General features: G+C 49.6%; 1 protein-coding gene across 2 annotated transcripts; it reads left to right on the top strand.

Annotated features, from left to right (window-relative positions):
* The first annotated feature begins 3,212 nt into the window (after positions 1–3,212).
* On the top strand, positions 3,213–25,650 carry RBSN (rabenosyn, RAB effector). 2 transcript variants are annotated; one of them, XM_055557672.1, is made up of 12 exons: positions 3,213–3,358; positions 5,174–5,498; positions 9,652–9,792; positions 11,981–12,081; positions 13,001–13,046; positions 13,166–13,327; positions 14,593–14,834; positions 16,079–16,149; positions 18,451–18,537; positions 19,767–19,869; positions 20,862–20,966; positions 21,610–25,650. In XM_055557672.1, exons 2-12 carry the CDS (start codon positions 5,351–5,353, stop codon positions 22,753–22,755), a joined length of 2,352 nt encoding a protein of 783 aa, XP_055413647.1. In that variant the 5' UTR covers positions 3,213–3,358; positions 5,174–5,350; the 3' UTR covers positions 22,756–25,650. The 2 variants fall into 2 exon arrangements, with proteins under 2 accessions (XP_055413647.1, XP_055413648.1); XM_055557673.1 differs by lacking the exon at positions 9,652–9,792.
* The last annotated feature ends 499 nt before the right edge of the window (positions 25,651–26,149 follow it).

Below are 26,149 nucleotides of genomic sequence, written 5' to 3' on the forward strand. Positions count from 1 at the left end.
AGACCAGTCTTTCGAGGAACTGATCCCAATTCTTTATTTTCCAGAGTCTGTTTTTATAAACTGAGATGTTATACAAAAGTCACGCGGGGACAGCAGTCCTGACTTTTATTAAAGTCAGGTGCTTCATACAAAAGTATACAGAGGTCTTAGGGGTGTTACATCATCTTCTGGCCGGGGGGCCTGCTGACAATTTATGACCCTCTCCTTGTGACAGTGGTCAGTCAACCAGGACACTTACTTCTCCAGGGGTGATTATTCTTAAAACAGACGCCACCCAAATAAAGTTACATTCCTATACGGTGAGGGTGTAGTGGGTTTTAGTTAAGGAAAGAATTTACTTAGCCTAAGGTCTAAGGTGATTTATATCAAAGGTTAATACTTATTTCTTCTATATATTCATTAATGTGTATAAGGGCAGGGGATGTGGAGACTTAGCAGTAAACATTGGCTCAACGAATGAAAAACCCTTCACCAATACAATTTCTAATCAGCCCACTATACTTATACTAATAATTTTCTAACTTCTCTAAAGAACCTGTTTTTAGAAGGTTTAAAGCATCTCATGCCTCTCACGGTTGGGAGGCTGTAAGCAATCACATGTGGCCGGACATGCCTGTCAGGCAGGCTAGAGGACCTTCAGAGGAGTTTGTAAGTTGAAACATTCCTATCACGCCCAGGAATTATTATTAACTGGAGCTCTAAGTTAACTCCTTCTCCGAAAGAGGTGGTGGGGGACAGCCCCCCGTAAAGTCAGAGGTGTAGGGGAGAGCACAAAGTAGTAAAGTAGGCAGGCTCTGGTTATGGGGGTAGATGCTTGAGGATTTCCAGGGGGACTCCTGAGGCTCGATCCGGCCTTTGCGTATGTCGAGCCTCCTTCCTCATGACCTTTGCCCTGGGTGGAGTGCCTCCCGCCGGCTCCCTGCAAAACGCTGGGCTGGAAGAAGCACAAGCTGGAATCAAGATTGCCAGGAGAAACAGCAATAACCTCAGATATGCAGATGACACCACCCTTATGGCAGAAAGTGAAGGGGAACTAAAAAGCCTCTTGATGAAAGTGAAAGTGGAGAGTGAAAAAGTTGGCTTCAAGCTCAACATTCAGAAAACGAAGATCATGCATCTGGTCCCATCACTTCATGGGAAATAGATGGGGAAACAGTGTCAGACTTTATTTTGTTGGGCTCCAAAATCACTGCAGATGGTGACTGCAGCCATGAAATTAAAAGACGCTTACTCCTTGGAAGGAAAGTTATGACCAACCTAGATAGCATATTGAAAGCAGAGACATTACTTTGCCAATAAAGGTCTGTCTAGTCAAGGCTATGGTTTTTCCAGTGGTCATGTATGGATGTGAGAGTTGGACTGTGAAGAAATCTGAGTGCCGAAGAATTGATGCTTTTGAACTGTGGTGTTGGAGAAGACTCTTGAGAGAGTCCCTTGGACTGCAAGGAGATCCAACCAGTCCATTCTAAAGGAGATCAGTCCTGTGTGTTCTTTGGAAAGACTGATGCTGAAGCTGAAACTCCAGTACTTTGGCCACCTCATGTGAAGAGTTGACTCATTGGAAAAGACTCTGATGCTGGGAGGGATTGGGGGCAGGAGGAGAAGGGGACGACAGAGGATGAGATGGCTGGATGGCATCACTGACTCGATGGACATGAGTTTGAGTGAACTCCGGGAGTTGGTGATGGACAGGGAGGCCTGGCGCGCTGCGATTCATGGGGTCGCGAAGAGTCGAACACGACTGAGCGCCTGAACTGAACTGAATTGATGCTGTTTTCCACAGTGGCTGCATCACTTTACATTCACAGGTCCCATCTTCACCAACACATTTCTTTGTGATACAGCCACTCAGCTACAAGGTGATGTCTCATTGCCATCTTGTTTTGCATTTGAAGATTCACAGATTTTCCTGAGCACCCTGTACATGCTTGGGTTGGATCCTCTGTCTTATTTCAAGCTTAAGCCCATGCAGTAATATTCTAGATGGTTCCACATACTGCAAGTTTCTCAAATAACCTTTTCTCTCTAGCTCTCAGGACCTTTATGTACTAGGTATATGTGCTCAGTTGCATGTGACTCTTTGGGACCCCATGGACTCTAGCCCACTACGTTCCTCTGTCCGAATGATTTCCCAGGCAAGAATACTGGAGTGGGTTGCCATTTCTTCCTCCGGGGGATCTTCCCAAAGGGATCGAACCCACATCTCCTGCATTGCCTGGCGGATTCTTTACCACTGAATCACCTGGGAAGCCCCAGAACTTTTATTGTTTCTAATTAATTTATTAATAGAACTGCAGTTGTTGGTCTGAAGGACGCATTAAAGACCCCTGGATGCCTCATATACTACGCACCTTGGCCAAGGCCTAAAGGGCTACAAGTTTCTGTTTTCCAATCTGTGCAATGGAGTGGAAAGCAAGAGATGGGGTTTAAGTTCACCTCTCCCCACCTCCCCCCCACCCCCCTCCCACCGTCCCCCGACTCCCAGCCCCTGAACTTCCAGTAGTTATGTAAGGATGTGAGAGTTGGTCCATAAAGAAGGCCTTTTCCAATTGTGATCCTGGAGGAGACTCTTGAGAGTCCCTTGGACTGCAAGGAGATCTAACCAGTCAATCCTAATCGAAATCAACCCTGAATATTCATTGGAAGGACTGATGCTGAAGTTGAACTTTCAATACTTTGGCCACCTGATGCAAAGAGCTGACTCACTGGAAAAGACCCTGAAGCTGGGAAAGATTGAAGCGGGGAGGAGAAGGGGATGACAGAGGATGAGCGGGTTGGATGGCATCGCCACTCGATGGACATGAGTTTGAGCAAACTCAGAGACAGAGAGAGAGAAAGAGGACAGGGTAGCCTGGCGTGTTGCAGTCCATGGGGTCACAAGGCGTCAGACACGACCTAGCAGTTGAACAACAACCCCAAGTTCCGGGGTTGGGAAAAACGTATAATCAAGGAGCGTCACCCGGCCACTCGGAGAAGGCAATGGCAACCCACTCCAGTGTTCTTGCCTGGAGAATCCCAGGGACGGCGGAGCCTGGTGGGCTGCCGTCTATGGGGTCGCACAGAGTCGGACACGACTGAAGGGAAAAAAACAAAACAAACCCGACCACTCGCTCCGGCGCCTGCGCAGAAGCCGCCGCTGCGCCGTTTCTGGGGAATTTTTTTCCGGCCTCTCGATGACTCGGCGCTCCTACGTGTTTTCTCCCCCGGTCTTTTGGTTTCGGTGCCGCCGCAGGCGTGCCTGCCGAGCGCCGAGGTGTTGATGGAGATGGCGGCCGCGCCCTAGTGAAGGCTTGTGGAGGCCCGGAGCCCGCGTCTGACGACTGGACAGGCCTGCGCGCCCGGGGGAGGCCCGAGCAGGGTACAGAGAAGGCCAGGCGACTGTCCGGGTTGGGGCGCCACCCCGCTTCGGCAATCAGACGGGCGGTTGGTGGCGGTGGCGGTGGCGGGGTGGCCCTGTGTTGTGGTGGGTGTGACTTGCGTGGTGGGCGCCGGGCCTCTCCTGCCGCGCGTCCCACCCGAGTGTCCGCGGTGCTTTTACTCCTGCCGTGGCTGCGCGGGGACGCGTTAGCGGTGTTGGGTTCTGCGGCGGGGGGCTGAGTGGTCCCAGGCTGCGGCGAGCGGCCGGCGGCGCTCGCGCTGGACGAGGAGTTGCAGGAACCCTGGGCCTTATTTGGATTTCGGACAGGATTTCGGGTATGAGGGTCTCGCTTGTGTTGTGGACGTGGGGCCCAGCTAGGTGGTTTGTAGTGGGTGTTTGGGTACGTGATCTTAGAGTTCGTTCATTCATTCATTCCCTCCCGGGGCGTTATTGGGATCATCGGAGGTTCGTGCCGGGCACTGACCTGCGGGTGTGGTGGTAGGAACGTGGACGTGGCCTCTGCCCTCACACAGCTCACAGGCTGTGGGTTTTCGTCGCTTTGTGTACCTGTGATTACAAATTGAGGTTAGTGCTGTGAGGAGAGGTGCCAGGGACAGAACACCCTGAGCAGTGCTTTTTCGAGGACGTGAGGGTGCCTTGAGATTTCGGGAGTGTGTGTTGGATTTGCAGCTGGTTGGGTGAGTGGGAAGAGAGGAGGCTCGGGTGAACCTTTGGCTAGGAACTGCTTGTTCTTTCAGCGGCTGTCTGAAAGGGGCTGAGCTGTGATTGTATGTAATCATCGGGCTTTTTAACTGGAGGAAGAAAACAGGAACCTCGTGTTTCATTTGTTTATTTCCTGGGTCACCGACCCCGCTTGGCTTTGATGACTGGGCAGTCCCTCCTCAGTGGCCCTGTAAGCGGGTCCATCGGCAGCTCAAAGCTGAAGTTCATACGTTCCTGCTCACTCTCCACCCTCGTTTGTGGCCTCAGATTCTTGAGAAGTTTCTCTGCTTTGGTGGAATGGTTTTGCCTACGTTTTCCCTGTGGCTGGGAGTCTTTTCAAGTTGACATTGAAAGTGACTTTGTCCAGGCTGGATAAAACTGAAAATGTAACTTATTAAACTCTGAATTGTTTAAGCACCGGGTTCTTTTATTTTTGAGGCAGGGAGAATGTTAGGTTTGCTGGTTTATGAAGTCTAGTAAGTTTATTGGAGAACAAGTACGATACAAAATAAGACACAAAACAGATTTTTCTTTTTTTTGATAAATATTTGTGTTATTTTCAGTTTGAGGCTATCAAAGTAGATTTTTCTTTCTGATCACTCAAGTTTCTAATGCTGCTCCTTAGACTGAAATTGAAATTTTTGTTTGGTTTCTAGGATAGATGCTATCCCTTTAACATCAGTGCATTTCTGATACAGATGCAAAAACTCCATATATGTAGTTGAATAAATGGTCAAGGGAAAGAGAGTCAAGTAAAAACTTCTGCTTGTTGAGAACTACTTGAGACATGGCATGCACATTATGAAGTTGGAATAAATGTTAGAGAATTGACCCTTTTGATGTTGTATTTTCCTTTCTTATCTTCAGGAGTCTGTGTTTCCCCCTTCATTGAGTTGTTGTCCAGCGATGGTCTCAGCTTACAAAGTTTTAGGTTTCCGTCTAAGGATTTGAGAAAGCAGTTTGTATTCTCAGACTTGCATTGGAAAACATTAAGTACCCATCTTGAATTGTGAAAAGAACAAGGAAAGTTCTCAGTTGCTGTTAATTTGCCTGAATTTGTTCCCCACTCTCTTTTCTTTTTTCCTTTCGCAGGACTTCTGCTCCAGAGAGGACACCTCATCCGGGACCATGATGCCACTTCCCCATCGTCTGGGTGCTGCTTGATCCCTTGTCTAAGCTAATGCTGTGGGATCCCTTGTCTCTTGTGGAGAAATCCAGCTGACTCTTGGCATGAGGCCCCTGCGTTGCGGGGGTTGAGAGAGACAACCCATGGCGTCTCTGGATGACCCAGGAGAAGTGAGAGAGGGCTTCCTTTGCCCTTTGTGCCTGAAGGACCTGCAGTCTTTCTATCAGCTGCAGTCACATTATGAGGAAGAGCACTCCGGGGAAGACCGTGATGTCAAAGGGCAAATTAAAAGTAAGAGGCTAGGATTTCCTGCTTATCCTGTTCTGTCACTGGGAGCTTTAACTCATGGGATGGTTTTTATCAGCTCCCATGGATGCCACTGTGGACTAAAAAAAGATGTACAAGTTGAGAGTTGTGAGTTAAGTTTTATTTGGGGCAAAATGAGGACTGCAGCCCTGGAGGCAGCATCTCAGATAGCTCTGAGAGACTGCTCCAAAGCAGAAGTAGGGGAGAGTCAGTATATAAGGTTTTGGTGAAGTGGGGGTTCAATACCATGAAGCACTCAATTTACAACAGGTTTTTTGTTAGTCATGAGGGTCTGATGTCACCAGGAAGGGATTTAGTGCTTCTCTAGATATGAGGAGATCCAAGGATTGAGATCCTAAAATCTGTTCCTAAAAACATCCAACTATCTAAGGAGCTGTCCCACCAGATTCCCTGGAGCACAGAGTGCCTCCCTCCACCCTGAACTCCCTCAGGGGTTGCTGAAGGTCAGCGGCTAGAGCAGCGTGGGGCTCAGTCTCCAGAGGCAGCTGGCACGCGCTTTGGTGCTCAGTTGCTGGCAGTGCTCTTGGTAAGTGCCAGTTTGTAGTTGGCACCACCATCACACGATAACTAAGAGTAAGTTAATAATAATAATAGAGAACATGTTTCTAGTGTTTTCCATCTTCAGTTCAGTTCAGTCGCTCAGTCATGTCTGACTCTTTGTGACCCCATGAACTGTAGGCCTACCAGGCTCCCCCATCCATGGGATTTTCCAGGCAAGGGTACTGGAGTGGGTTGCCATTTCCTTCTCCAAGTTTTTTAGCAGGCAGTATTAAAAACACTTCCCTGCGTTAATTTCATTGAATTCTCACCATAACTGTGTTGTCAATGAGCCCCATCTTTCTGATGAGGATTCCAGACACACATATGAAACACCAAAATAATGCCTACACAGTGAGGGTTCACACATAATGTGAAGCTGCACAGTGAGGTGGAGCCTGGCTCTGAACCCAGTAAGTGTAATTACTGTTCTCTGCTGTCTCTTCCTAGCCTGTTTGAATTATCCACCTGCCAGTGCCAGAGGGTTTTGGGGTGGAATTCCTTTCCTTTGCTGTGTAAGCGGAGGCACATTGTACACCCGTTTACCTGTCACAGATTCAGGCTTTCCTGCCATCCTTAATTCCTTCACTGCACCTTGCCCTCTGCAGCGCAGGAAAAGGAAGGTATGGTTGAAATGTAAGGAGGAAAACCCACAGAGGTGAAACTTGGTGTCTTCCAAGTTTCCAAACTTGGTGAGCTTCCAAGGACCCTCAGGTCCTAAAGGGTTGTAAAAAGAATTTTTGAAGGTAATTTTTGCGGTTCAGAGTATTCATTTCCTAGACTTCAGACTCTAACCCTTAAGTATGATGCTGGTGCTCTGGAACTCTCTTTCCTAGTGATTCAGTTAAGCGCTGGCCACACTTCTGAAGGCAGTGAAATTAAAAAGGTCTGATGCCATATTCACGGCTTTGTTGGGTGGGAGAGAAAGGAGTGATCCATGTATTCCTAAGTGGACTTTGGCCTCTGCACATGTGAGTCACACGCCCCCTGTAATCAAAATAATCTCACTCCCTGTCTCACTTTTCAGTTTAGAAACAAAGTTGTTGAAAGCATTACTACTTATAACCTCTGACAAAAAATATGACAGCTCAACATTTCAGAATCCTGAGGGCTACAGTGGACGCGGTGGCTTCTGGCTGCAGAGTCTGGAGCAGCCTCTTAGGAGGCTCTTAGGAGACGAAAGAGAAGAAAGAACGAGAGAAATGTGTGTTCTTTCACATACTGTCCCAACAGCCCTGCAGGAAGGTGGTTGATCTCATTTTACAGAGAAACAGCAAGACTCTGAGATATGCAGTGACTTCTCCAAGGTCACGCAGGGATTGACAGAGCTAGGCCTTGGCCCCGTGTCTTCCATGCTCTTTGCCCGTGGCATCACAGCTGAGGTGAGGCCCTATATTCCGATCACAGCGAACACTGCAGCTGGAATCCGTGGTTTTCCGTGAATACCCAGTCTTGGTGTCAGCTGGACTGGGTCGTATACTGGGATTCTGCTAAGGCTTTGGTGCTAGTGGCTAGAGAGGTTAGAGAGTGGTGTCTTCACATTGCTGGGACGACTGCGCTTCTATTAGGGAAAATGTGTAAGATTATTGAAATAATAGATACAGGACCTTTTGTTTCCATCTGAAAGGAAGTGAGGGTTGATCGTGAATCCTGGCTAGAGAGAGACTGGAAGTTATCAAATGTAGTTCCTCTTTTCTGTCAGTGTTTCTCTCTGCTTTTGTGTTTCTGCCTTCTTTGAGAGACAGTGGATTTCTTGTCAGCTTTGGCTGTGAAGGGAAGACAGGCAAAATGAATCAGACACCTAGATTTTAGTCCCCTCTCCTTTCATCTGGCTCATAATCACAAAACATTTGCAAGAAGTCAAGACTTGGGCTTTCTTCTCAACTAATGAAAAGGGGAAGCGTGGTACTGAGCTGAAGAAATGCTGTGGGCTGATCAGATACTGGAAACTACGTCTCCACGTGGAGTTCCTTGCTCCTTCCTCCTGCTTCCTTTACTTGACTTGTGGGTGCTTGGAAAACCTGGGACTAGAAAGAACTCTCAAAGATGATGCCAGCTAAGGGGCCAGGCTGCGAGCACGAAAGCCTGCTTTTATTAGGAAGGGCGTTTCTCATTTTCCGTTTAGCGTTGGTCACGATGGAAGGCTACAAGAGGGACCTTCTTTGGTTGGCTTAAGCTTTGGTTCTAACTCCAACATAGCCTCTTAAAAGTAGCTTCACCATCCCTTCAAGGGCAGGTTATGGGCTGTTTTCTCTCCTAACTCCCAATATCTGGCATCAGAGGGACACTGTGTATACAGCCCATGGTCCTCCTGGTGCCTTCACTAAGCTTACTTTATTTATTTTTAAAAGTATTTTATTTATTTATTTTTTATCTTTTTGGGGACTATTTTCTTTCCTTCTTGTTTTTAATTTTTATTGCAGTACAGTTGCTTTACAATGTTGTGTTAGTTTCTGCTGTACAGCAAAGTGAATCAGCTGTACGTAGGCAAACATCCTCCTCTTTTTGAATTTTCTTCCTGGTTAGGTCACCACAGAGCATTGAGTAGAGTTCTCTGTGCTACACAGTGGCTTCTAGGCTTCCTTTGTAGCTGCCTTCTGCCCCAAAGCCATACAAAACCTTTCAGGAAGGGTTCATTGCCTGGTCCATCTTGAACTGAGGACATGTGCCTTGTCCGAAATGCATTTTTTTTTTTTTTAAACAGAGCCTTTTCAGGACACAAGGGCTGTCAGTTGAATTTAACTTTCCTGATTCTTTCTATTCCTCTTAATCAGCCTCTTATTTGGGAAACTTGAAATCTGGGAGCCACTCTGGTGTTCATACAGATTCTGATTCCATTTGTCTTGCTGGTATCTGGGAGGCAAGACCCAAGGCTAGGGAGTGACTTGGGGGGAAGACGATGCTTTCTGTAATGTCCTCATGTCCCTGCTGGCTAGCTCTCCCTCCACCTTTCGAACTCTCGACTGGGCGTTTTTGTCCTCGTAGGAGCAAATGGTTCCTCGTGTGTCCTTCCTTGGCCTCCAACTATTACTGTCCTTGAAGTTCTTGAATTTTGTCTGAAGTCTGTTTTGCAGCCCTAAGTTTGTAGACTAGAGTTAATCATAACGGTACTGCTGAAATCACCATCTGCAGCTTTCTTATGGGACCCAAGACCCAGGGGTTCCTTTGTGTACTACGCGTCCAGCATGTACAGATCTTTCATAGTACTTGTCCAGATCTTTGAATCCAAGGGTCCTTACCTGAGAACTGATTTTCTGGTAGGGTTTGCTAATGTTCCTCAGCCTGCCATTGAGTCTCCCCTTAACTTCATAATTGATTTAAATCAATTATTTTTTTAAGCGAGAAGATCGCTATAATGATACGGGCTAGAGGATGGGATTGGGACACTGGTCCTAGAAGTTTGCCTCCTTCCCTCCTACTGCTTCTGTCCTTGGAGAATGAAAGAACCCTGGTACAGGAGAATTCACGAATTGCACTGGGACCCTGTTGATAGGGGAAATCTGAGTGCTCTTCCTGTAGCACCTCAACACTCCACTGGTATTCTTCATGGATTCATATGGTGTTTGTTCCATTTTTTAAGGTCTTGTCCAGAAGGCTAGGAAAGCAAAGAACAGGCTGTTGAAACGGGAAGGAGATGATCGAGCTGAATCAGGCACCCAAGGATACGAGTCTTTCAGCTATGGAGGGGTCGATCCTTACATGTGGGAACCCCAGGAGCTTGGTGAGAAATGCTTTTCACTCATTCATTCATTATTGAGCATCTGTATGTTTTCAGAGTTGGCTGAAGAGACACCAGTAAACCCGCATGGCTGTAAGCTTCCCGTGACCTTTGTGTCCTAGTGGGGGAGATAACCAACAAGGACGAGCTGGGCATTCAGACACAGAGCATTGCGGTGTTAGGCACCGCCTTAAGTCTTTACATGTGGACTCTCATTTAATTGTTGCTGAACTCCATGGGGACCTGCCCAGGGTCAGACAGCTGGGTCGCTGCAGAACTGGAGTAGGAGTCCAAGTCTCTGAACATCAGTCCAGACACAGTCCACTGTTTCTTCTCATATAGATGCTACCTGCCTACTGAAAAGCACTGGTTCATGCAGCTTAATTTTCTGAAGTGTGTAATCATGGTATCATCTGCTTGCTTTCCGAATTATCATCTTTTGAGGGTAATGGAAATAATCTAAAATTATTTTGGTGATGGTTGCACAAGCCTGTCAGTAAACTAAAACCCACTGATTTTGTGTGCTGTGAATGGTGAACTGTATGTATTTAAATGATAACTCAGTGAAGCTTTTACCAAAAAGATCATGCCACATGGAGCTGAACTAATCTTCCATGTCCTTTAACTGTTGAACATTAGTGATCATTAATAGAATGCTGTCTATCCATGTGATGGATAAATAATGATTTTTTTTGGTAGTACTTTGTTATACTTTGTTTGCTTTTTGGCTGAGCCATGTGGCATGTGGGATCTTAATTCCCTGATCAGGGATTGAAGCCACAACCCCTGCACTGGATGTGGTGTCTTAACCACCAATTGCTAGGGCAGTCATGTACTACTTTACTATACTTTGATACTCATTATCTTGTTCACCTTTCATAAAAGCCATGTGAGGTAGAAAGGATAGTGATGCTAATTCCATTTAAAGTTAAATAAGATTTAAAAGTCAAACTCAGTTTCACGACCACACACCAGTCAAATTTCAAGAGCTCAGTCTCCATGTGTGGCCAGTGGCTAACATATTAGAGAGTGGAAATGTTTTATTTTCATCATGGCAGGAGAAAATAGAAATAAGACTATATGCATATACTTATTTGTTACATGTGAAAGACAATTAAAAACATGAAGGAGACATTTTAAGTGTATGACCTCTTATGAGTTTTTTGATAACTTATTTCATGATTGCCAGTGTTAAATTTTTCAAGGTGATGTTCCAGTTAACTTCCCTGATTTAACAACTGAAGTAAGGCACAAATTGCAAAAGGTCAAGAGAATGGCAAACTTTCAGAGTTAATGCTTATCGACACTCCTAAAAATCTGAAGCTAAATTTTAATTAGATGTTATAGTATGTCTAGGAAGAAGAGAATAATGGATGGTTAAGAATCTAGTATAAAGATATAGATACAGTTAAGTACCTATATGAACAAGCCATCTTTGGGAGGAAGAAATGAATTGAGTGCTGGGAGGGGTTGGGGTCAGGGCCGGCTTTCAGAAGTGGTGAGAGATTGAGCAGGAGCTCTTCCAGATGCTCTGAGACAAAAGGCTACTTGGTTCCATTTGTATGAGGATTGTCCTAGGTCTTGGCTGCTGAACTGAGGATGCTATCGGTTGAACTAGCCCCACAAAGGCGTCTCTTAGCATTTGCATGTTGGGGGCTATTTAGAGAAGGGTTGTGTTCATTCTGATGAAAAAGCCATATTCTACCAACTGTGAAAAGTATAGAAAAGTTTAAGATTAAAAAAAAATGGCCTATAATGTTATTTCCTTTTTGTTTAACAAAAGTTCACATGCCGGGCAGTGTTCTAAGGGTTTTATAAATTTAACTTGTTTAATCTGGATAACAGCACTGTGCGGTAGCTACTCCTGTTTTCCCCATTTTATAGCTGAGTACTCCAAGTTACAGAGACGGTAAGGAACCTGTCCAAGGTCACACAGTGTGTGGCAGAATTGAGCACAGGCTGGTTCCAGAGCCCTGGCTCTGTCCTTGAGGTCTTTCTTAATGTACTTTGCGGCCCCAAGGTGACCATAGTTATCATTTTAGCAAACTTCCTTCTGTTTGCTTTTCTAGTTTTTAAATTTTTATTAAGACTCTAAAATTCTAGATTTTTGGCTTGCTTTTGAAATTCAGGGTAGGGAGGCTTCCTCAGGGAAATGACAATTTGCTTATGTTGACTCCTCCCTTCCTTCTAGGTGCTATACGAAGCCATCTTTCTGACTTCAAAAAACACCGAGCTGCCAGAATTGACCACTATGTTGTTGAAGTCAATAAATTAATAATCAGGTTAGAGAAGGTAAATTTTTTTGTTTTAAAACATGTTTTTTTTTTCTGCAAGTATAAATTCTTTGAAGGGAAATTTACATTTCTGCAGTGTGTGTGTCGTCTTAAGTCTATTGTGTATGTCTGACGCTGGCAGGAAAACACCCCACGTAGAGTGGTGCTGAGGATGCGGTGCACGGTTCTAGCCTGGGCTGGTTTTACTGAGGGTAGCAGCCCGGGTCGATGACTGGCCACATACCTAGCTTCCCTTTTCCTTCCTGTGAAGCCCACTTGACTGCCTGGCAGCCCTTCTGCCTTCAGATCCTTTCCTCATTTGGGGGAGTCCCAGGCACCGTCACGTGAAGGGGTAGAGTGGGTGAAACCTTGTGATGGCAGACAGGCTGGGAGCCAGACACGGGAGGAGTGCCCACCAGGACCAGTGTATGGGGTGGGAACCTCTTGTCCTGTGGTTGGTTTAAGAGCGAGTCTTCAGGACCATGACCGCTCTCTTTTACATCAGCCCTGGAAACGCTTGATGCATATCAGCTGGGCTGTGAGATAGGCCGGCACGGCAGCACTACAGGTTCAGCTGTCTGCGTGCACGTCGTGGGGCAGGAATCTTGTGTCCGCTTTCATTGTCCAGGAGGGCTGTGGAGAATCGGGTCCCCCCTCGCTCGCGGTAGCCACCCCCACCTTGTGTCCTTGCCTGCCCCTGGCTATTGCTTCCGTGGGCAGCCGGCATTCAGACTGGAATGGGTCACGGGAAGGCGAGTGCTTTCTGGATGCAAAGCTAATACTCTGTCCCCGTGAAGTTGTTTTTGTGACATCGTGGGGTTGGAGATGACATAAGACTTGAGTACTGCCCGTGTGCTCCTTCCCACTTGATGCCTCCGCCTGTTGACAGTGTATCCACCACCAGATTCATTCCTTTGACCCTTTTTTCTCCTTGTCAGCTGACTGCGTTTGACAGAACAAATACCGAGTCTGCAAAGATCCGAGGTAACTCTAGAACTTTGCTCATGTTCCTTCTGTTCTTTATCGTTCATCCTGACCCGATCTCTTTTTTTAAGACGGCCTCCCTTTGTGTGTGATTGGTTTTTGTCTTGTTCTTCCCACAGCAATAGAAAAGTCTGTGGTGCCTTGGGTCAACGACCAGGATGTCCCTTTCTGTCCGGACTGTGGAAATAAGTTCAGCATCCGTAACCGCCGCCACCACTGCCGCCTCTGCGGGTCTATCATGTGCAAGAAGTGCATGGAGCTTATCAGCCTTCCCTTGGCAAGTAGGTGACGAGGAGGCGGCCTGGACCCTGACCTCCGTCGAGACCAGCCCCCACTGGGGGGCCGGGGGGCTTTGTGTTTTAGTGCATGGCCCATGGGACCTTCGTTCCTTTACTGTTGACTCCTTGAGGCCCCGCAGCCTCGGCCCTGAGCAGGCCCAGGGGAGCAGTGGTCTGTGCTAGAGGTGGCCGCTTTCCCGTGAGACCAGATAGTGAGCACTTCAGGCTTCGTGGCTCACATCCTGTCTCTGTGACAGTTCCTCTTTATTACGCAGCCTTTTGAAGTGTGCAAACCATAGGTAGCTTGAGGGCCACATACAAAACCAGCGGAGTTGGCTCGCTGGTCGTTGTTTGCCCACGTGAGGTCTGTCAGCATCGTCCATTCCTCCAGGGCAGGAGGAACCCAGTGGCCCAGGACTTTGACTCTCAGCTGGTGAAAAGTTGCTGGAGATGCTCTCTAGGCGTGCTGGCTGACTCTGGGATGTGGGGGTTTCGCAGCCCTGCAGAGTTGCGCTGACTCTGCACGTGCTGTTGGGTGCAGGGCGTCTGGGTAACGTGGGATGGGGCAGATGTTTCCTGGGTGGGGCTCTGGTGTCCAGTGGGCATGTGTCACCTTGGTAAGTTCCCTCTCTCCCCAAGACAACTCCCTTTCTCAGCTGAGCTATGTTTTGGGGACACTTTTCACCTTCCTTCTCTTGGGCTGATTGATACTTACTGGGCAGCTGCTGTGCGGTAGCCCTATTGGAACAAACGCATAGGGATGCAGCGATGAGTGAGACAGTTTGTGCCCTCAGAATCACACCTGCTTGGGCAGCCCTGGGCTGTGCATAGAGCTGTCAGCACACGGAACAAGTGGGGAGTGCCCCAGGAGGAGCGACGTGCTGGGAACCGATAGGTGGGCAAATGGTTTTTGCCTCAAGGAATTGGGGAAGGCTTCCTGGAGGATGTGCCATTTGAGCTGAGCTTTGGCAGGGGTAGCAGTTGGGGTTTGGGCGTGGGGGAAGGCTGCGGGGGACGGTCCCAGGGAGAGCCTGGGTGTGTCCGGGCAGCTGGAGCAGGGCAGGAGGTGGTAAGGCCAGATTGGGATGAGCCTCAGAGCTTCAAGGACAGACTGCCCTTGGTTCCTGGCTCTCTCCTGGAGGCACTGGGCATCCAGCCCACCACAGAGCCTGAGTCCCGGCAGGCAGAGGTGTGGGTGCCTCTTGCCCGGGGCAGCATCTGCTCCCCACCTGTGGAGTTCACTACTGCCCATCTTGTGTTCTTTATAGACAAGCTCACCAGTGCCAGCAAGGACTCCCTGAGTGCTCACACCAGCCCCAGCCAGTCACCCAACAGCGTCCACGGCTCCCGCCGGGGCAGCATCAGCAGCGTGAGCAGCGTGAGCTCCGTCCTGGACGAGAAGGACGATGACCGGATCCGCTGCTGCACGCACTGCAAGGACACGCTGCTCAAGAGGGAGCAGCAGATCGACGAGAAGGAGCGCACGCCTGACATCGTGAGGCTCTACGAGGTGACTCCTGGGCCGGCTTGAGTCCCATTCGAGAGGCCGGGCTGTTCGTCATGTGCACGCCCGCGGATTTTGAAGAATGCTTTGGGAAATCGTTCCCTTCAGTTATTTTTAGTTTCTGCCAGTGGGCACTAGCTAGGGCCCTGAGTGAGGCGCAGAGTCACTGGGTGTGTTGCAACAAACTTACTTCCTTGCCCTTCCCTGCCCACCTGAGAGTTGGAGGTTGGCGCTTTTGGTGGCCCAGTGGCAAGAGGAGGAAGGCTGGTTGCCATGTGGTGTGGACAGGTTCTGTGGGTCAGAGCAGGAGCGGGAGCAGGAGCTGGTGGTGAATTGTTGACCAGAAGGATCCTGGGACACTCACTTGGGAGTTTGAGAAACTTCCCTGAAGTGTAGAGCTTCCTCTTTTGAGTCCCTTCAGATGCCTCAGCTCTGGTTACCACCGGCGACCGTGCAGTGCCTTCAGTAGCTGCTACGTTACAGGAGCAGAGTGTGGCCAGAGCCTGCGGTTTAGAGTCAGACTGGGCGTGAGCTTGACTCTGCCTCCTAACCCGGATGATGCCCGCAGGCTGAGAAGGATGAGCCAGGAGGGTGTTGGGCAGGGAGCTGATAGGAAATGGGGAGGCGCAGAAGGAAGCAGTTGGTGCAAAGCCGGATGGGGAGGAGAGAGTTTTTGTCTGGTCATCACTGAATGGTCACTGTTAGCAGTTCTGCAGGCCCCAGAGGCTGTGTTTCTGGAACCACCGTGAGAACAGTCAGACTGCTAGAAATGGTGTCAATGAAAACCTTGCTGAGCTGCAGACGTAGCCGTTGTCCACTGTTATGTGGAGCTCACGATCTGATAATTTCTGTAAACAGCCGCCGAGCTTTTGGTTTCCTTTTTTTTTGAAGTGAGCCCTGGCAATGGCTTGTGTGGTGTCTGGTGTCACCTGGCAGATAAAGGCCATAGCAACTGATTTCTTTCTGTACCTTGGTGAGCTCACATGACGTGTGTCCTGGAGGGCCTTGCTCCTCTCAAAAACATCTGGCCAAAGTTCACCCTTCTTTCCTTCCTACAAGATTTCCTTGTACAGTAGGTCTGTAAATCAGGAAATTGGTAACAACAGAACAAAACTAAAAGCCACTCTCTGCATTTGTTTTTAATTTAGAAAACTGCACATTTTATATACATCTCCACTGATTCCACATAACCTTTGTGTTGCCTTTTCTGTATCTTGAGACACAGCCCACTTCTTCTCTTTTGTTCTTAGAAATTACGGCTTTGCATGGAGAAAGTTGACCAAAAAGCTCCAGAATACATCAAGATGGCAGCATCGTTAAAGTAAGCTCTTCCTCTCTGTTTTACTGACTCAGTGGTGACTGTTTGCTGGCATTTTGGTCAGTTCTTTAGTAGCTGAGTATGTAGGGCCTGCCCCTTTCCCCTCAGTCCTCACAGCTAGACGCCGCAGCCCTGGCAGCAGACGGTGGCAGCGCGGGGAGCCCTGTTTCTTGAGCCCTCTCAGCCCCACTGTCCCCGACTGCCCCCGTGTATCTGCGCCTCCTGGGTCCCGGTCCCCCTCTCTCCACTTCTTGCCCGAGACCACTGGCTCTGAAGGAGAGCAGGGAAAGGATACAGTCCCTTCTCTGCCTGCAGTTCACTCAGCAGTCACTTCACTCAGTGGATCACACTGCCCTCCTGTGAGCAGCTGCGAAGAAGCATAAACCTCCCCGGAATGGAGAGTCCTTGACTGGGAGCGTCTGCTGCGTGCTCCATTCCTCCCTGGAACTCACTGGACTCAACGCGCCCTCCTCCCACCCCTGCCCATGGGTTTAAAATTAGAGCGGGCCTACCTTCTACCTGGACGCCAGTGACGTCAGCTGGTGTTCCTGGCAGTGAGCTGGCATCCAGCCCTTTCCTCAGGACGTTGTCACCCAAGGGCCTCCTCTCCCAGAGTCCTGTTGGGTTTTTGCTTTGTGCCTTCGACACCACTGTGGGTCCGTGGGCTCTCCTTTAGCCAGAGGGGAGCTACCATTGCTGAGAACGTCTCCATGTGTGTTAACTCTTCCTCCCAAGACCAGTTCTGCAGGGCTTCAGTACGTGCGTCTCAGTCTGTCACTCAGTCATTCAGTGGGTGTTTATCAAGCACGCGTTGGGTGCCAAGCACTCTTCTGAGTGCTGGGGCTGTAGCAGCGCACAGCGAAGACAGCGTCATTATCGCGGGAGTGCAGACCGCGACGAGCCAACAAGTAACACACGGGATAACCAAGCTGGGCCTGATGGCCGCTCCAAGGGTAACACAGTGGCTCGATGTGACTGAGACCAGGGCAGCGATTCCAGATTTAGGCCAGCTCTGTTATCTTCCACATGACTTGGTGATATCGAAACAAAGTACAAGTCCTCTTGGTTCTGGTCTGATGTTCTTTATGAAAACTGTGCTGTTAGAGATGATGAAACAACTTTGCTGAGTCTGCAGATTACAGAACACACCAGGATTTTTCCAGCCAGGATTGCCCGATAGAGGGAAACCAGGTTAGCCTGGCAGGGCTTTTATTTAACTTAACTTGCTGCTGCCTTAGGAAGGGAGCTGAGTGGCCATAGCTGAGGCTGGATTAATAGCTGGGAGATCACCTGAAATGCTTCTGTTCTCAGGAAACCTTGTTTAAGCTCATCCCATGTGCTAGTTACTGGGGGTATAAAAATGAAAAACCATAATCACTGCACTTGGAATTCAGCACTCTGGTGGGAGTGTGTGTGTGTGCGCTTAGTTGCTAAGTGATGTCTGACTCTTTTCCACCCCATGGACTGTGATTTCCCAGGCAAGAGTACTGGAGTGGGTTGCCATTTCCTTCTCCAGGGGATCCTCTTTCTCCAGGGATCGAATCCGGGTCTCCTGCTTGGCAGGCAGACTCTTTACCACTGAGCCACCAGGGAAGCTGCCTGGTGGGAGTGGCAGCCTCGTAAATGAAATTCTGAGACCACATGATAACCACGTTGTTCCTCTGAGACTGATAAGCCCCCACTGGCCTTTTCTGCTCCTGGGTAGTGTTTGAGGAAAGAAAAGTGCCTTCTCCTCTGGTGTGGTGTAAGCAACTCGTGTAGTAAACCACTTCATCCCTCTTCCTAGATGCACAGAAGTCGTTCAGGGAAAGTGTTAGGCTGAAGCAGGGTCAGTCCTACTTATTTTGACAACGAGCTTAGGAGCTGGCCGTCATAGGCCTCGGCACTAGTTTTCCCACGGCATCAGCAAATTAAAAGCTACTTCTGGTTAATTAACACTCACATTTTGAAAAGGAACGAGCATTGCATTATATGAAAGTGACAGTGAAAGTCACTCAGTCGTGTCTGACTCTTTGCGACCGACGGACTATACTGTCCATGGAATGCGCCAGGCCAGAATACCTGAGTGGGTAGCCTTTCCCTTTGCCAGGGGATCTTCCCAACCCAGGGATTGAACCCAGGTCTTCCGCATTGCAGGCGGATTCTTTACCAGCAGAGCCACAAGGTGGGGGAGTCTAAAATGACTTGAAGAGGATTAACTATCCCCCTCTCTGTGAGGCCTTAAACCTGTAGAGTCCTTTTACACCATACTCTCCATTCAGTGCCTTGAAACCTGGATCAAACATCTGCATTATTTCTCCCTAGTGCTGGAGAGACAACCTACAGTCTGGAACATGCTGGTGACCTTCGAGTGGAAGTGCAGAAAGTGTATGAGCTAATAGACGCGTTAAGGTAAGGTCTGTTAGGTGATGTTCCTACCTGTTGGCTTAAGTGGAGGATGTGCTGGGTTTACGGGGTGGTGGGCGGCCAGCAGACCTAGCTTACCTGGTTCTGGTGATCGGGGGTGTGTGTGAGGAGGAGGCTGAGGGGGCTGCCAGCTCCGGCCCTCAGTGCGTCTCAGTAACTTGCTTGAGGAGTTTACGGTTCATGATTGTTAAAGGAACAGGAGCCGATTGGCATCAGCTATGTGTCAGTCACTGGCTGCTTCCACACAGGGTGGCTCTTGTGTTCTGCCACAGTTACCCTGTGACGTAGAGATTAGCACCCCCATTTCATAGGTGCATGAGTGCACCCCAGCTAGCAAAAGTGCTGCAACCAGGATGGAGTCCAGATTCCTTCTTCAATTTGACCACTGCTTTTTTTTTTTTTTTTTTTTTTTGGCTGTACTGTGTGGCCTGTGGGATTTTATTTCCCCAACCAGGGACCAAAACCAGGCCTGTGGCAGTGAAAGTGGCCGAGTCTTACTGAACCACCAGGGAATTCCCAGCTACTGCTTTTTAACTGTGGATTGGCTGTTGGGGTTAGCTCAGCCCTTTGCGGTGTAGGAAGTACTGTGATTCAGAAAACAGAGATGCGGAGCCCTCGTCCATCCGCACATGCAAGACACAGGTTGCAGGATCGGATGCAAAGTGAAAATGCAGGCCCCTGATCAAAGTTCAGAATTGTAAGGGACTTCCCTGGTGGTCCCGTGGTTAGGAATCGCCTTCCGATGTGGGTTCAATCCCTGATCGAGGAACTGAGATTCCACATACCACGGGGCAGCCAAGCCCGTGTGCTGCAGCTACTAAGCCCTCGCCCCACAACTGAAGAGAAGTCTGTGTGCGGCACCCGAGAGCCCGCAGCAGCAACCAGGACCTGATGCACCCAAATACAGAAATAAATACAAAAAGGAGGCTTGTGAGGCAGTGATAGCAGAATGCTAAACTAAGCACAGGGCTCCTCTGCTGCACCGGTCATGGCCCTCGGTGGCTGGGTGTTTGTTGTTCGCCCTGTGCTTGTTTGGGGCCTCGGGTACAGCCACTGGGTAAGAAATGGGCTTCACTTGCGAGGATGTTTCAGGGGAGCCTGGAGCCCATTTCTCCTCATACCTTGCCGGCATGCAAGCCTGGCGACTGCGGACTCTTCACCCATGTTTCTGAGGCTGGCCATGCCCTTACAGCGACGTGTTTGTTTTCATGCAGTAAGAAGATCTTAACCTTAGACATGAAGCAGGACCCGCCGCCACATCCGAACACCCTGCGGCTGCAGAGGATGATCAGATACTCGGCCACACTGTTTGTGCAGGTAAAGCCACCACTCTCCACCACTCAGAGGGTGGACAGGGCCCATGGCTTGCTTGTTCTCTGTTCGTACACTTACTGCTCTTTAGGGTTACACGTGTGTCAGCCACATCTAGAGAAAAATCTGCATGTCAAAGGAAAGTGACATAGACCCTGCTCTGGGTGTGCTCACCACCCTTTATGTAACTGTTCCCCGTCCTTGGGCGTCTGATGGGCTCCCATTTCTCCGCTGCTGTGAGGAGTGCCTGGTGGACCTGCTTGCACAGAGCATTTCCTCCTTGGGATAAGCTCCTGGGGGCTCTCCCTGGGCTCTTGGTCTGGAGGAGACAGGTGATTGTTCAAGGGCTCACTCCACCTGGGGGGCTGCATCTGAGTTGTCTCAACCTCAGAAAGCCCTTGTGAGAGTCACAGTCGCCTGTGCGGCTCCTGACAGAGATGTACGTGTGCTGTTGGGTTAGTTACCTGACACCATCCTGCAGAGCGAGGCCCCTCCTGCTTCTGATGGATGACTGTATTCCATAGTCGTCAGTGGGTGCCCGCTGAGGCCCAGGCAGTTTTAGGTGCTGGGTGTCCTGATAGACCTTCCCGTTCTCACAGAGCTTATATTATAGAGAGGGGATGGAGGAGAAAGAACCGAATATATGGCTTAAGACGGTGGAAAGTGCTGGGGAGAAATGTAAGGAGGGCATGGGTGTGGGTCTCAGACGGTGGCTTACAGATGTGCTAATAGACAGGGAGGGCAGGAAAAGGCCTCACTGAGATGGCAAGTAACCGGGATGTCTGGTGTTCATCTCCTAATGAAAAGGCTGGCCCTCCATAAGGAAGCTGGCACGGATCTGATTTCAGGGTTAGGTCCTTCCCTGCTCTGCTCGTTAGGGTGACTGTCTGAGACCTATGTGACGTAGCTTCAGCGGGCTCTCACTAGGGAACTTAAGATTCATTTTTTTTTCCCCCTGAAAAGGGTTTAAGTGTAAAGTTGTCCGTGACCCCCTACAGGAAAAGTTGCTTGGTTTGATGTCACTGCCGACCAAAGAGCAGTTTGAGGAACTGAAACAGAAAAGGAAGCAGGAGATGGAGCGGAAGAGGATCCTGGAGAGGCAGGTAAGCGAGGCAGGGGACGCTGGCACCCGGCTTCTTCCGCGCGGCTCCACGAGCACAGAGGCCTCCACAGGCTCCAGGAGGTCCCGTGAGGTTGTCGTTAAGTCAGAATCTCTCACTCGCTCTGGTTTGTGTTTTCCTTCTGTTCTGGCCTCTCGCATTTTAGAAATCAAAGTAACTGTTTTTCTCCCCCAGATCCTATTTTTCTTTCAGAGGTTCTGCTGATTTTCTCCTGTCTAGAATACCATGGAGACTGGCAGTCCTCCCTGCAGTACGTGCTGCAGACGACCCAGACACCAGGGAGTTCTTAGAACACTTTGGAACATGCAGTATTAAGCAGAGAATAATATGTGTATTTAAGATTTTGTGAGAGTCCAGTGTAGATGAGTGGTAGTAGACCTCAGAGGTTTAAGGTAAGTGCTTAGCCAGTGAATGTGAGATGGAGGAACGCTTACCCCTTAACTTACTGTTGTTTGTTATTTTAATTTTGAAAAATCATGACTTGATTTTAGCAGCTGGATATCACAGTCCTGAGGTGGGGAATTGAGGTCTCACTGGAATGGGGATGGCGTGGCCGCAGTGGTGGCTGGCAGTGTGGCTGTTGGCCTGGTGACCATGTTTCTTTTTGGCTTTGGTGTCTTCCCAGGCTGCCCTGGAATCCCAGCGGAGACTTGAGGAGAGGCGGAGTGACCTGGCATCCCGCGCGACCAACGGGGAGGTGGCGCCCCCTCGCAGGGGTCCTGCCCCGCTGAGAAAGGCCGAGGGCTGGCTCCCGCTGTCGGAAGGCCAGAGGCAGAGCGAGGACCCGGACCCCCTCCTGCAGCAGATCCACAACATCACGTCCTTTATCCGGCAGGCCAAGGCCGCGGGCCGGACGGATGAAGTGCGCACGTTGCAGGAGAACCTGCGCCAGCTGCAGGACGAGTACGACCAGCAGCAGACCGAGAAGGCCATCGTGCTGTCCCGCAGGCAGGCCGAGGAGGAGGACCTGCAGCGGGAGCAGCTGCAGGTGCTGCGGGAGCGGGAGCGGGAGCGCGAGCAGGGCCAGGCAGCCTCTCTGCACACGCGGACTCGGTCCCTGGACTTCCGGGAGATCAGGCCTTTTCAGCTGGAGCCGAGCAGAGAGCCACGCACGCACCTCGCTCACGCTTTGGATCTGGGCTCTTCCCCAGCTCGGAGTGGCACTGCCACCAAGACCTCGCCACCCAGCTCGGCTCCCGAGCCCTTCCGAGGGTGGTCTGGGCCCCCAGCCCTGGGCCAAGAGTTCCTGCCCCAAAGCACCGCGTCGCAGCACCGTGAGGCGCCCTCCCTGAATCCCTTCGATGAGGAAGAAGACCTTGCCAGCCCCTCAGCTGAGGACACGGCCAAGCCTCCTGCTCCAGAGCCTTCCCTCGGCCCGCCAGCCCATGTGCTCAGAGAGTACAACCCTTTTGAGGAAGAGGATGAAGAGGAGGCTGTGGAGGGGAATCCCTTCGCTAGGCCAGACGGCCCTGCCCCCAACCCCTTTGAGGAGGAAGATGAGCACCCCCCGCGGACACCCGCATCCCCCCCTGTCCCTGGGAACCCCTTCGAGGAGGCCCCCTGCACCAACCCCTTTGAGGAGGAGAGCGACGGTGGGCAGGAGGGCGCCGAGCCCATCGAGGAGGAGCTGCTGCTCCAGCAGATCGACAACATCAAGGCGTACATCTTCGACGCCAAGCAGTGCGGCCGCCTGGATGAGGTGGAGGTGCTGACCGAGAACTTGAGGGAGCTGAGACGCACCCTGGCCAGACAGAAGGGGGGCTCCGACTGACCTGGCCAGGCGGGCGGGCTGGGGGCGGGGCATGGAGGGGGAAGGCGGAGTTTAAGGTGCCTGCAGGTTAGGGTGGAGGAATTGGCTATTTGGTGCTGTGCACTTGGGAGCTTTTCCTGTGACAGCTGAATAATAAAATGGGAACGACAACAGGGAGAACCAGCATGCATTTGCTGCTTTTCCTGAATTTTTTTTAATAATTGGGTTTTCCCTGTAGAAGGGACGAGAAATCTTCACTGCCGAGGTGTCACAAGTGCGGTTCTGCTGGGCCGTGGGCAGAAATGGCTCCCCTGTGCACCTTGTGCCCGCATTCGCTCCTGCCTGGTGTTGGTCAGTTTGCAGTGTTAGAGGGCAGCCTTTTATAGGGCCCTTCCTTTAGCCAAGACACACAGCATAGAGCCCTTTACATCTTACTCGGTTCTGGCGGAAGTCTGTCCCATTAGACTATGTTCCTTTCGCCTGGGACTTCCACTGTCCTCCTGGGCACGTCCTGTGTGATGGCAGGGGAAGGTCTCACTGTGGAGGCAATAGTGTAGACCCAGGAAAGCCCCTCGTAAGAGGGGTGATGGGGGTGAGGTTTCCTCACGGTCTCTTGCCCTCTTCCTTTCAGTTCTTATTTCTCTCTTTCAGGAAGTTAATCTCCCACTGCAGGGTTATCACTGTGAGTCTGTTCATGAGCTTTTTAGAGAACAGCAGTTTTTAACTTTTTGGCTGATAGAAGTAGTATACTTTGGGAGCAGAGTCTCTGTCCAAGTGTTGCTCTGTGGAATTGAATGACCACTGGGACAATTTTCTGTACCCGGAGAAAGTGTCCTCTAGAGCTTTGGCACAGTTACTCTGATCTGGGCTTTTTCAAAGGGCCCAGGCTATAGTTTAGGAGATGGTGGTCAGGAAGCCCTCGTGGAACCTTGTCAGAAGAGCTGAAATCCCCTGAGTCAGAAGGTCAATGACAGTAACTTCCAAGGCTTGTCGATGAGCCTTTTTGTCTTGCAGGTCATCTTGTGCTGACCGTGGGCACTGGTGAGATACTCTCTCACCTACGTTTAGTAGTAGTAAGAAATTAAATGGGGAATTCCCTGGCGGTCCAGTGGTTAAGACTCCGAGCTTTCATTGCCGAGGGCGTGGGTTTAATCCCTGGTCAGGGAACTAAGATCCTGCAAGGGGTGTGGTGTGGCCAAAAAAAATAAATAAATAAAAGTAAAATGTTTGCAGGAGGCACAACCCAGGATCATTCTGGTAGAACCGCAGTACTTGAACTCTTCACCAGTTAAGGGCAAAAAGGGAAATTGTGAATTTCGCTTTGGTGCTTAGGTTTACAGGGACATGACCCTTAACTGACATCTGACATCAGATACCCAAGTGTGCTCAGCTCTGGGTAGAGTTGCTGCATTTACGCTTGTTAAATAATGAACAATAACTGACCACTAGTTACTTTATACCCATAACTAACTCTGGCTCTTATGGTCACTGGTTACTGGTGTAAGGGCTGAAATTTATTTTGTCTCATTCTGGGAAGACCCCTGTTGATCTTGGGAATGTCTGAAAAAATACTGTGGTGTAACAGTAATCTGAATTTGTGTTGACACTATTCACATTTCTTTAGCCCCTACTGGCTCTTTGGGCTGAATGAAGAGGTCCTGTACAGAACGTTCCTGAATGAAGAAGCCTGGCAGTGGGGAGTGGGTGGGCGGAGCGTGTGTGGAGGACCTCTTGAGTTTGGGTCCTGTTCATAAAGCAGTGTGAGTAGGTTACTAAGGTCAGCCAGTTACCAGCCTTGCTGATTGTCATGGTTTTGGGAAGCTGGCAGTCAGGCATCTTAGATGCTGCCTGGTACAGATGTCCTTACCCTCTCAAGGTCAGTGCCCTTCATGCTGTTACTCTTGAGGGACTTAGGATGACTGCACGCTCCTCGCTGCTCGGTCTGTCTTTTCTCTCTGACCGAGAAGAAGGAAGCTCTCTGCACCAAAAAGCAGGTAGTTCTGGAGCCAAGTGCTGCTTGCCCTCATAGTTATTTTTCTAATGAGAATATATCTCTTTTAGTTAGCTGGTGGTTTCAGTTAAGACTAGTTTAGCAAACATACCCTTTCCCTGAAATCAGCTGCAGGTAGCAATCTGTTAGTAACTTAAGAGCACTGAGAACCAGACCTATAAGAAACATGTTTTTAAATTTAAAAAGGAATCACTGAATATACTAAACCAAACTAAAACCCTCTGATGTGATTGAATTCCTCCATGGCTACATTCTCCTGTAATCACAGACATGACTGGAGTCAGAATTCTCTATCCCTCTGTTGTACCATTTCCCAGAATTCATAGACCCAAAGATGGGCACAATGTTGGATTTACAGGGATGGGGGAGCACCGTGGAAGAAGTGGCCTATGAATTGCAACCACAACTTCAAGTTCTTCCCTCATGTCAGTGTTTGACCCGTCCTACATCCCTTCAGTGCAGACAGCTTCATCCATCTCATCAGAAAATGAGCAAGTCCTTGATCCATCGTTGCCAGATGTCCCTAGACACAGATCATGTGTGGAAGAGACTCTGGGGATTCAGGCATCAAATGAAGCTTTTCCCTTTTATGCCTTGATTATATTTTCCCTTGTCTAATACACTAAGGACACTTACTCATTATACTTGCTGCTCAATGTATCTCTTTTGTTCAGATACTAAAATGTACCTGAGTCACCAAGAGCCATGTGGGAGGCTGGACGTTGGCATAGATGGGTGATGGGACTCAAGGTGAGAGGCTGGTCTCTAATAGGTCATAGGCTGTGGTAGTAGATTGTGCTGGTCACCCGACAGCGACAGTTGGAGGGTCATTGATTTGCATGTACTACTCTGGGGCCTTGTATTGGAACCTTTTTAAAAAATAAAATAACAAGCTGTTCACGGTTGGGGGTGTGTGTGTGTGTGTGTGTGTGTTTGTGCACACCAAGAATTACTAGATAACATCTGGTCATCTCCTTAATAATACCAGTCCTCTCCTTAATGACTTCTGAGTACAAGAAAACAGCCCCAGCTCCTGTGTTCCCCATGTGGTCATGGCCTCCAGAAAAAACCAGGAGTCTTTCCAGGGGATAAATACGGGTTCCAGTTGTGCCCTTATGTTCAGTGATTCCTGCATTGTTGATGAAATGAACTGTCTTACACAGGTGTCGTGCCCAAAGGTAGCAGAAGTGGGCAATTGAGGAAGCTGCTGAGTGGGTCTTCAATGTATATAGACCTTTGAGACCTCCCAGGACTAATCCAGGAGGAGGTGATGTTTAGGAGAGTGTAGGGTGTCCCTCAGGCTGCCACTCGAATGCTAGTCCACACTCAGCCTCCAGCTGTTCAGCCCGTGTTCCAGCTGGGGCTCCAGTGGCTTCTGCTGCAGGTAAGCAGATCTTGGCTGTC

This window comes from Bubalus kerabau, chromosome 20, assembly GCF_029407905.1.
Source record: "Bubalus kerabau isolate K-KA32 ecotype Philippines breed swamp buffalo chromosome 20, PCC_UOA_SB_1v2, whole genome shotgun sequence".
NCBI lineage: Eukaryota > Metazoa > Chordata > Mammalia > Artiodactyla > Bovidae > Bubalus > Bubalus kerabau.

Excerpts from the sequence above, each read along its gene's own strand:
- RBSN (XM_055557672.1), top strand. The coding sequence starts at position 5,351 with ATGGCGTCTCTGGATGACCCAGGAGAAGTGAGAGAGGGCTTCCTTTGC. Across the intron at positions 9,793-11,980 it reads GTGGGAACCCCAGGAGCTTG|GTGCTATACGAAGCCATCTT; the intron begins GTGAGAAATGCT and ends CCTTCCTTCTAG. Across the intron at positions 13,047-13,165 it reads CGAGTCTGCAAAGATCCGAG|CAATAGAAAAGTCTGTGGTG; the intron begins GTAACTCTAGAA and ends TTCTTCCCACAG.